At 34.8% G+C, this 11203-nt stretch overlaps 1 protein-coding gene across 1 annotated transcript in view; it reads left to right on the forward strand.

The window, feature by feature from the left end:
- Positions 1-9965, forward strand: part of bmp5 (bone morphogenetic protein 5) — a 71121-nt gene extending 61156 nt beyond the window's left edge. Inside the window, exons 5-8 of the mRNA XM_004914496.4 lie at positions 2030-2227; positions 2855-2931; positions 6115-6225; positions 9075-9965. Coding sequence (XP_004914553.1) covers positions 2030-2227; positions 2855-2931; positions 6115-6225; positions 9075-9224 — 536 coding nt within the window. The 3' untranslated portion in view covers positions 9225-9965. The remainder of the gene's footprint in view (positions 1-2029; positions 2228-2854; positions 2932-6114; positions 6226-9074) is intronic.
- Positions 9966-11203: the final 1238 nt, after the last annotated feature.

Here is an 11203-nt window from a genome sequence, read left to right on the forward strand (position 1 = left end):
AAATTCAGGAACAGAGGCAGGCAGTGGGCAAAATGCAAAAAAGATGGGAGATTGGGGCCTTTTTTTGCATTTTGCATACTGCCTTTACTTTAGTAAATTATCCCCTAGGTGTTTTAATGTTTCTGAGAATTCAGTGCAAAATTTACCATGAATATGCCATTCTAAATCCAACTCACATTCTAACTTCCCCTAACTAGAAACTAAAAACTTTTATAATGACTATTTGTGAGTCCAACATTCTGATGAAATTCACTGAATCTTTAAAGAAATTAGACATGGAATGAAGCAATTATTAAGGTCTACAGAAGACAACAATAATTGTTTTTAAGTGCTGCCATTAATGTTTTGCTTTTTCTCATTCTTCAGTTTTTGTCACTGGAAACATCTTAAACCAATTTAAAGAGCTATACACCTGAATAAACATCTTGTATAAGTGTTTATATATTAAAGTGGGTCAGTTAAAGGTATGGCAGTTGGCTGGAACTCCTCATTTCTCTTTTTACAGCAACTCGGGCTGCCAAAAGGAGGAAGTCTGAGCTGAATTAATACATTTGTTACAGGGGAAGCAGAATAAAAACTTACCGCAATCAAACTTGCTTTTTTCTTTTTTTATGCCATTGATAGGGTTTTTCTAAGAATTACGGACCCTGGCGTTGAGCCACTGTACGTTTTTAAAGCAAAACTTTTCTGCTTATTTGTTTAAGGTTTATGTCTATGAATGAGTGCGATTTTGTTTAATATTGCGAAACATTTGGGACACAGATGCCCTCTTAAATTCCGCATAGTTGATTTCTATTGTATTGTAACAATGAAGTGGAAGTGCTGTGGATTTTTTTTTTTTTTCAATTATTGAACACATTTTTTTTGATGTGTTAAAAAAAAAAACTGAGAGCATTGATACTGCACAGATCAACACATAGTTTTCTCCAAGATTCTTCTTATTTAAAGGACCTTTGTGTCCCTTCCTGTCTGGAACAGCTGTATAGCTTCACATGACACTGTGTGTATTTCATGTGGACACACAAAGCTATTTAAGTTGCCAAAGGTTTATTTGTAATAATGTCCCTGGTGCAGTTTTAGTGACCTGTTTTGCTTTCTTTTGTTCCCTGGTGAAGTATATGTTTAATACAAGATAAACACATAGTAATATAGGACTGACTCCCCCCCACTTTAGAGACACAGAGCGTTTTTTGGAAACATTTTATGCAACGCCCATATATGTTTGCACTTAACATGTTAAATATATAAACGATAAGGGGCGATGTGATGGCTACAATACTTCTCAATACACAGGAAACAAAATTTGCAAAAAATGTGGAATGAGAAAATAATGATGTGTGGTGTGAATAGACATGTATGAAAATATTGCACAGAAAAAATAACATACCAAGAAAAAAAACATCATATTTACAACTCAAGTCAAATCTTAACTGCACTTAAAAGCATGCCCAAGCATACCCAGACCATGTTAATTGTGTTTTCGGAAGGAAATTTTGGTTAATTCATACAAAACACACCATATATATTTCAACAGAATTATTTAAACCAATAAGCCTGGTAATCAGCTCTCCTAATTTACTCACTATTAGCTTTTCACCAGTCATAGGTGAATAGGATGAAAGCTTATGTGATTGGAGTCTGTTTAAAAATACCGTTTACTTTGAAAGAGTTTTTGATGACATATAGATGTGTTGTCATTGTGTGTTATTTCAAAAGAGGGGGAGGATTTGTTTTTGTTCACTTTGTGGGGAAACCCGATGAAGTAGTTTTGATTTGTTTTTCTTTTTTACTGCAATCATTGACATTAACCTATTTCCTAACCCCTTGAATTGTGCAGTGTATTCCACTTGAAATCTTCTTGCAGGCTTGACACATATATAGAAGCATACTTGAGCACAAGTAGTATGTTGTGAATTGTAATTTGACTGGTGCAACTCTGCACTAATATTTAGTGCTGTGCTGAGTCTTATATATGTTGCAAGTCATTGGGCCCACACTTTCATTTAAAAGAGTTCATTCTGTTTTGAAGGTCGGAGTGTTAGTGTTAAGTCAGCCGGCCTCATTGGAAGACATGGCCCACAGTCCAAACAACCTTTTCTGGTTGCCTTCTTCAAAGCAAGTGAAGTCTTGTTACGCTCAGTTAGAGCTACAAACACAAAAAAGAAAAAGCAAGACAGAAACAAATCTACAACTTCACATGACGCCTCAAGGATGCCAAGTATTGGAGGTAAGGCATAAGATTTATTACATATGCAGGAAGATTAGTGTAGCACAGTAAAACAAGGATGCCTTTTATAAACAATTTATACAGCTAAGCCTATGCACACAAGCTGTTTTTGGCATTGCTGCATAATAGTGACAATAAAAATGATGTGGGCTGTTGAAAGGGAGCAGCCATGTAGCAGGCTTTCATACATTGTCCCCTATATTTTATATTTATATTTAACTTTTCAACTTATCAGAGACGTGTAAAGAGGAAACATATGTGTTTTTGCCACAGGAGCCTAAAATTGTGCCCTGTTTTAATGTCATTTGTCAACAGGTAACTCCAAAGTACAGTCCCATTTAATGGCACAGACCTTTCATCCACACATTTCCCATGCAATGTGATGTGGCCACCCTTATGTAGTCAAATTGCACATAGCTCGGTCTATCAGATCTGGCCAGATCATATTGAAATCATCCCAGTGTGTTGGTGCTTTATTCAAAGTATGTTTAGTCAAATGGTAATTTTATGTTACTTTTTTATGCAACCAAATGATGAATAGCTATGAACCCATCTCTACATATAATTAAAGTATTAACCATGTTGAATGTAATATTGTGCATATTAAGACTTTGTGTATTCTTATAGATTATAACACAAGCGAACAGAAGCAAGCATGTAAAAAACATGAACTTTATGTCAGCTTTCGTGACTTGGGCTGGGAGGTAAGAACTATAATGTTGCTTTTATGCCTCTGGGCTTACCAGGTGAACCACAGTTAGACCAACATACAGAATAACAGTTGTAGCCCTATAATCAATGGGCAATGCTAGTTTTATTCTATTTATTTATTTTTTGCTATTTGCAGATTTGTGGCAATCTTAATTAAGGCATTTCATTTGGCATGGAAAAAAACAAGCAGACATGTAGTTAGTATAAGCCTATACTTAGAAAAACTTCTTTGGATCCTACACTCCCCTCTAATTATCGGCCAGTCTGTCTAATCTTGCAATCTGCCCTGCCATCAGCATCTGTGGGTGAAGGTCCTTGCACTCCAGAATACGGAGCTGCCTGTGTTTGGCAGCTCTGTCTTCATTAGGGGGTGAAATTCTTGCTTGTCCTTTGTCTTGTGAGTGCTGCTGTGCTTGGTGGGTTAACGGCATGTGCAGGCAACACACACTGTGCTTGGTGGGTTAATGGCATGTGCAGGCAACACACACTGTGCTGGGTGGGTTAATGGCATGTGCAGGTAACACATGTTTCCTCTGGTTAATTTAAATAAGTTCTGTTGATGACCTGACCCAGTCTGGAAAAAGTGGTTTTAGAGTACTCATTGGAGGTTATTGCTCTTTTTAAGATACCCCATTCTGAAATGGTGTCTGTATTAGGCAATTTCATTATTCCACATGCTCCTTTCACTGTGTCAGGTATGAGATACAGTATCTGAAGATGTTTAGGGAAACCTCATGTACACATTGTCATCTTTTCTGCTGCCTTCCTGTAATTTGATCAGTTGTGAGGGTGCACAATCCTCCCTCCATGGTCACACATCCTCCATCATCCATCTGGTATCAGGTCTTCTCTATGTTTTTCCTCCATCCTCTGTCAGCCCTCTTAAATTATCACCTTTAGATTTAACCCTATGGTTACATTTTTAGGGTTGAGGGTGAGAAGCGTGGAGAACACAATATATTTTCTGTGCCGAATTTTTGCCAATGGCGAAATGAAAATAGGCTTTTAACTAAAAGAATAGTGAGGATATATTTGGAAATATAAACACTATAATTTCTATTGTTTTTCTTTCACATTGAACGGAGGTTTAAACTGGCACTTGAACTTGGGAACTGTGGATACATATTATTGACTTTAGTTTTTTTTCCTGTTAAAGACAAAAATTAAACTCAAGATGGCCCTGCATTTAAAGAATTATATATGTAAAACATCACCTTCCATGTACCTGTGGCATTACTTTTCAAATGCTTTATTAAAAGACCATTAATATACTGTTCTGATATCAGAAATCGAAACAAAATGGTCAGGCTTTTTGAGTGATCAGTAAAATAGTCCCTGTGTCAGCACCATGGGGTCCCAGATATTATCTTATCTGTAAGGGAGAGGTAGGGAGAGGGCCTGCGGGAGACTACTTCCATATAACAAGCTCCTATCCAAGATATTGGCACATGAAAACATCTGTTAATAAATATTAATAAGATAAAAATATAGAAAGAGATAAAAGTAACTTCAAATACTGTAAAAAAAATAATTGGTGAAAACAATAAAAGAAACTGGTAAGTATGCATATGCAACACATAAAATAATATCAGATATTTGGAAGTAAAGAAAATACACTAAAATAAAAACCAGGAGTTTTTGTATAAAAGGTTCTGCATTGAAATCATTGGCATGAAATTGCAAACCTCTTTCAGGAAGATGAAGGGCTAAAACTGTAGAACTGTATTAGAAACTCTTGCATAAAGAGAAAGCTGATTTTTTTAATATACTGTACGTTTAAAGTGGAAGCATGCAACATAAAAGAAAGCACAATGTCTTTAGGCCGAACTAGTTTCCCATAGACATTTATTTTTTTGTTTTATTCTATACCCTCTAGTATAGCACAATGTCAAAATTATACACTTTATCTTGCAGTTTCATCAGCTTACTTCAAAGAAAAACTGTCGTTTGACACTCACCACAACATAACAGGCAGATTTACAAAATATCAAAGTGACAAACTCAGGGAGGATTTTCACCCGTTTATTAACACTTTCCTACTTGTCCGGAAAGTGATTAATAAGTTGACACAAATAATAAAGCAGATGAATGTATAATTACATTGTAATATGTTCTACTGCTCTGAGCAGTTGAACACTATTCTGTTGTATAGGGTGTTATAATTCAGTATTCAACACCCCATCAAGTGGTTAAACCCCAACATTGAGCAATTCTGAGATGATTACTATATGTGCCAAGCTGGGGTGTCACCGTTGTTATCTGCAGCTTCCATATGTAATATGGCTGGCTTCTTTACATATGAATCCTGTTAGGGACCTCTTTATTAACTGAATGGTATTCAAATACACTATACATTACCATGTGAACACATGACACGAGTGCATTTTGTTCAGGCCTTCTGATGGGTATGCACAAGGTGCTTTTAAATGCAATAAGCACTGAATACATATTAAACGTGCTACTAATCTCTTTTTCAGGTTACCATATGAAGGATGCCAAGTTATAGTTTGCTTAGTGGCACTTTTACTTTCAAGGCACAATGCATTTGAGAGCACCTTAAACACAAAAGGTAAACTGCTCTTTATATTAGGAGCAGTGGTCCAGTTGATAATATATGCATTTGTGCAGTATAGACTTGGATATGCAATATGTAAAAGTATATTTACTGTATATTTACCATATCATAATCTAACCCCTTATAAAGAAGAGGCTGCCTAGGACATGCTCTTAATGTGTGTAGAAAAGATGTGTTATTTAATTGGGTATTAAAAACACTCCTAATTGCTTGTGTATATGCAGCTTCAAGAAGAAAATCTTCACATGCCATGGTTAGTGAGCTCCAGGTTTTTCCTACTATGTTATTGTCACCAAAGGCAGTAGAATTGTGATTTCCAGGCTGCACTTTAGAGTAGAGTTGGAGTTACACCATTGAGTGTCTATGTAAATATCTATATAAATGAAAATGATAATATTGACCCAAAGATACATCATTTAGACGTCTGCGTCTTACAGTTCTCATTTCATTGTTATTGTAGAGTCACTCTTTTAAAAGCACTTACTATTTGGTGCAAAGGAACAAGCCACTTACTACATTGCTTCCAATATATCGCAGAAATATTTCATTATATTTTATTTGATATGCTGTGGCAGATTTTGTTTGCTTTTATTTTTTCCAGGATTGGATAATAGCTCCAGAAGGTTATGCAGCATTTTACTGTGATGGAGAATGTTCATTTCCGCTTAATGCTCATATGAATGCCACAAACCATGCTATAGTTCAAACTCTTGTAAGTAGTTTGTATAAGGACAACACATTCAAATATTGGTTTTCTCTCTCTCTACTGCTGGGACTAAATTATTCTTTTATTTTAGGTAGTAATAACCTTCTGTCCTATACATTTTACCATTTAACGTATAAGTAAAGAATGTGTAGAGAATGAATGAAGAGAACCCTTTAGGTGACCTATGTATATTTCAGTGTATTGATCTCTTGCCATTCTATGCTTTCTTGTAGAATCACATACAATTTTTTTGTGCCCTACAGTACATTTGTTTCCATTCCCTCCACTTCACATATCCTCTCTGTTTGCCATTAATATTTCACCTTTCTCTCTGCTTCCCCCTTTTGTGTCTTTCTTGTCAGGCTTTCCTCTTATTCCATGTTATTCTCTCCCATTATTTGCTAGCCTTTCTCACATATGTAAAGTCTTGCTTGGTGCTCCTTTTTTTCTGTATTATATGTTCATATTTAGCTCCATCTTTTTTATATTCTCTTATACTTTTACCATCTGCCTATTTTTCAGTTTTTGTTTTGATACCAAAATGTAATGTTTCAGGCTCATTTAAGAAGTTAAAGGGGTTATTAATTCAATTATTGATTTTGATTCTGCAGCTCTATTCTGCAGCATAACATTTAGTTGCTAGGTTTTTAAATCTCCATAACAACCAGAGAGCTGCTTTGCTTTAAGATGTATTGTAGAGGGCATAAAATAATACATACAAAGCTGCACAATCAATATGCATTTTGCTTGCAGGGGTGAGTGACCCTAACAAAAAGATAGCACTTGTAGTTTGGAAAGGCCTAGAATGGTTGGTCTAATAACCAAAAACCATAAAATGATACAATGAAGCCCAATTGAAATGCTAATTAGAATGTGTCCAATTTTGGAATGCTAAAAGTTATTTTAAAAGATAAAATTCCCCTTTAAGTCTGATGACACACTAAGAAATTAATCGCCCTGCAAGTTATCTCGCTAGGAAATTTAGGGCAATTTTGGAAAAACAAAATGATACTTATGTTTTCCTACCAGGGATTTACATTCTCGCCAGTAGGAAAGCATTCGAGGAGATTAGTCTCTGATGCTAGAGGAGATTAACCTTGGCCCACTAAACTCCTCATGTGTCATCAGTCTAAATTGTGGAACTGTTACTCTTAAACATGAAAAACTTGGTCTTTGTCTGGGCAGGAGGAATGAGGGAGGATTAATATTGATACACCAATTAATTTTGTTTATTCATTTGCATAGCACATTTTTTACATTGGACATGTAGATGTGATGTAGTGGTATTTGTCTGTCAGGCTTTGCAGTTTCACAAAAAAAAAAAGTTCTCTCCCCTCCTGCCAAGACACAGAGGAATGTATGTATATAGGTATTACCTCAGCAGCTTGCGTTCTGTCTTAAAGAGACAGCATTCCCTTCTTTTTTTAATGCGAGTTTAAAAATGATTATACTTTTTGCCTATTATTTTAAACATTTAATATCTATTTTTTATATTTCTTGACCAAATTCTGAAACTGAAAGTGAAGACACATTCTACTTTAAACCAAAACAAATCACCAGTCCTCTGATAAGGCCTCTGCATAAACAAACCCCTCCCTTTCACCAGCTGTGAGATAAGGAGTAGCTCATTATGAAGAGGGATTTTTGGTTGACTGGTGATTTGTTTTCATTGTGCTCAAGTGGAATGTGACTTTGCATTCAGTTTTTGGTTTTTCCCTGTTTAGTGCTAGAAATATCAGAAACTGTTAACATTTCTTAAAGGAAAACTATACTCCTAAATAATGTAGGTCTTAATAAAAAATATATCACCTAAACACCCCATATGTAAAACCCTGCTTTACTGAAATAAACCGTTTTCATAAAAATATACTTTTCTAGTAGTATGTGCCATACATGCATGCTAGAATACATTGCCCAATGAACTTAAAGAACTCCCACACTTCTTACTTTTACACTTAAAGCTGCATTATTTCCTGTCAGGTGATCTCTGAGGTAACACACAGACAAAATGGTGGCTCAAGGCAAAAGGTGCTAAAGGGACAATATTTACTGATATAAATATTCCAGTTTTTAGTCTTTAATAGGTCACTTTTTAAGGATATAAATTGTCTTTTGGTTGAGTAATCATTCTGGGCGTATAGTTTTTCTTTAATTGTAACAATAGATTTTATGTTTTTCCAAAGCCCTATTCACTAAATTAATGTTCAGAAGGGGGTATACTAGTAACACGAACGCAAGTCATTGTCTACTGTTTAAAATGTATATCAATATCTCATATTAAAGGAGAAGGAATGGCATTTTGGCATTTTGGCATTTCATTGGCAATAGATTAGCCACAATAGTGAAAGCTAGAAAACTATATTTACTCTGCAGAAAGGTTTACCATACCTGAGTAAACAGCCCTAGAAGCTCCTTCTGTTTAAGATAGCAACTGCCAGTTTAGCTTGGTCTCAGTAGCTCCTGTACTGCAGCTCTGGCTGCTGGTAGATCAGATTACACAGCACAGTTAGGATGGGGAGAGAGTTGAGATGGGAGGGGGAGGAAGAGATGGGAGGGGGAGAGAGGAGCAAACTGAGCAGACTTGTGCCATACCCTGAAGAATTTTTCTGAGACAGGAAGTCTGACACAGAAGAACATGTGATAGAGGACTCATTGCAGCTTTTCTGTGAGTGCTTATGGCTGTATTTACATAGAGCTTTCTGATAAAGCTTACTTAGTTGTTACCTTTCCTTCTCCTTTAAAATGTGTGCAAATGTATTTTCATGATGCATTTTGTAAGAGAAATTGTGGTATTTAATACTTAATATAACATTTATTCTAACTATCTTATTTTAAACCCGTTTTTTATTTAATAGGTCCACTTGATGTTTCCAGACCATGTTCCTAAGCCGTGCTGTGCCCCAACAAAGTTAAATGCTATCTCCGTGTTGTATTTTGATGACAGCTCTAATGTCATATTGAAAAAATACAGAAATATGGTTGTGAGGTCCTGTGGGTGCCATTAGGCTATTTATAGAGAAAGTAATGGGTATTCACACATACTGCCACAAAAGGAAAATGTCTGCAGATTCTTACTTCACTACATTATACATATGTGTGTACAGTGTTATGTATATAATAGACTTTTGTAATTTATTTTAATACACTCTAATGTTTAAATAATAGTAATAGTTATATGCTGTTTTGATTGTTACTGCAAAATGATAATTTAATTTGGTCAGGAGAAAAGAACCTCATGTTGTTAGGATGATAACAAACTGTTTTATCCCAATCTTTTTTCACAATTATTTTTTAATTTTTAGACACTGTTGCTTATGTTCCATTTTTCAGTGCTGAGAATCAGATAGTATTTATTTAGAAAACACCATTAAAGATTGAAACAATGATTTGTGGGAGGTCCTTACATTTTTTATATGGATGGTGTTAGTAAAGAGTTATTTATTTGTGCTGCAATATTACTTTTTTTTTTTTTAATAAGGAATCAGTTTTTTCTAATTCCCTCACTGTTCCATACAATGATCATAGACTACTTGCTCATGAATAAGAAGATCATACTCCATTAGGATTTACTTAAATTACAATACTAATGCTATACATTCTAAATAAGAATATTATTTATAAGCTGCCACAACCATGTGTTCACTACCATCAGAAGTATTTGTCACTCCAAAGAGTTTTACCCCACCAAGAATGTTGTGAACTGAATTATTAGTCCATTAACTTCAATAAACAGAATATAAATCTTACTGGCTTCCTCTTCAGAGCAGTTATGAGAAGACCTAAAGAAAGGATTCTCCTATAAGCAGTTGTTTTTTCTTTAGTGTGTCTCCTATGCTTCTATTAACTTAATCTTTGATTATTGCATATATATAAGTAGAAAGAATTCCCTAGATTAGGATAGTTTAATCCACCAAAGAATAAAACATTATCTAATTTGAACAGATAGCTAGAGAAATGACCATTTCAAGGAGTGAGCTAAACAGTAAAGTGAAATTTTAATTTTCTTTAGTACTATTATGGCTATCTTTGTGGATTTTGTAGGTGTGTTTGGACAAAACTTGGTTATGATAACCCTAACATAACTCAAGCAACACCTAGGCAGCTCTACCCTCTTTAGCTCACTCCATGGTTCCCTTACTACTCTATATGTCTGCTACAGTGACTGGTTAAAAGGATTCTTAGTTACTGAAGCTTCCTTCTGGTAATATTCATATTAGAATGTATAAAAAATACATTCTTGATCTGGTCTGAGAATTCTCTTCATTTAAGAAAGCCATCATATACTCTGTAAAGGGATTTATCCACCAAGTCACCATGCCCTCATATATATATATATATAAATACACAAAAACATTTTTGGTGGGTTCTACTAATACTAAGTGAATAACAAATAAATCCCTGTAGATGAGAAGCTTGCTAGAAGATATACAATTCAAGACAAAAAAAACCCTTCTGCACGAATGTCTGTCGTTTTTGCCTCATACAAAATGCTGTGACATTTTCCCATATTTATCATGTTCAGTTTTTTGCTACACAAAAAATATTCTCCAAACACATAAAGAAGTCACCTCTGCAACAGGAATCAAAGTTTGACAAAGGTCAAGGACCACAGTTTCATTTGACCTGTCCCAATGTAATGAAATACAGTATTTTATATGTTTTCTTATCTAGTTCAAAAACAAAATTCATACAATTAAAAAAAAAAAAAAATCAAAAGTGTGGGTCATGATGAGTGTGATGAGTACACATAAATCCAAACCTGCTTGAGTGCATTACATTTTGGGCTGGACAGGCAGTAAAACTGTTCATTCATATAGTTAAAAGCAAATTTATTAGAGTCCTTTAAAAACAAACAAGTACATGATATAGCAGGAAGAAAGCAACACAAGGCTCCTTTCTCAGAAGTGAGTTATAATACAATGTTCCATATTGAAAAATAATACTTTGTAAGACAATAAGCTCTCCATAAGGAAAAAAAAAATAT

The sequence above is a fragment of the Xenopus tropicalis genome, chromosome 5, assembly GCF_000004195.4.
Source record: "Xenopus tropicalis strain Nigerian chromosome 5, UCB_Xtro_10.0, whole genome shotgun sequence".
Taxonomy (NCBI): Eukaryota; Metazoa; Chordata; class Amphibia; order Anura; family Pipidae; genus Xenopus; species Xenopus tropicalis.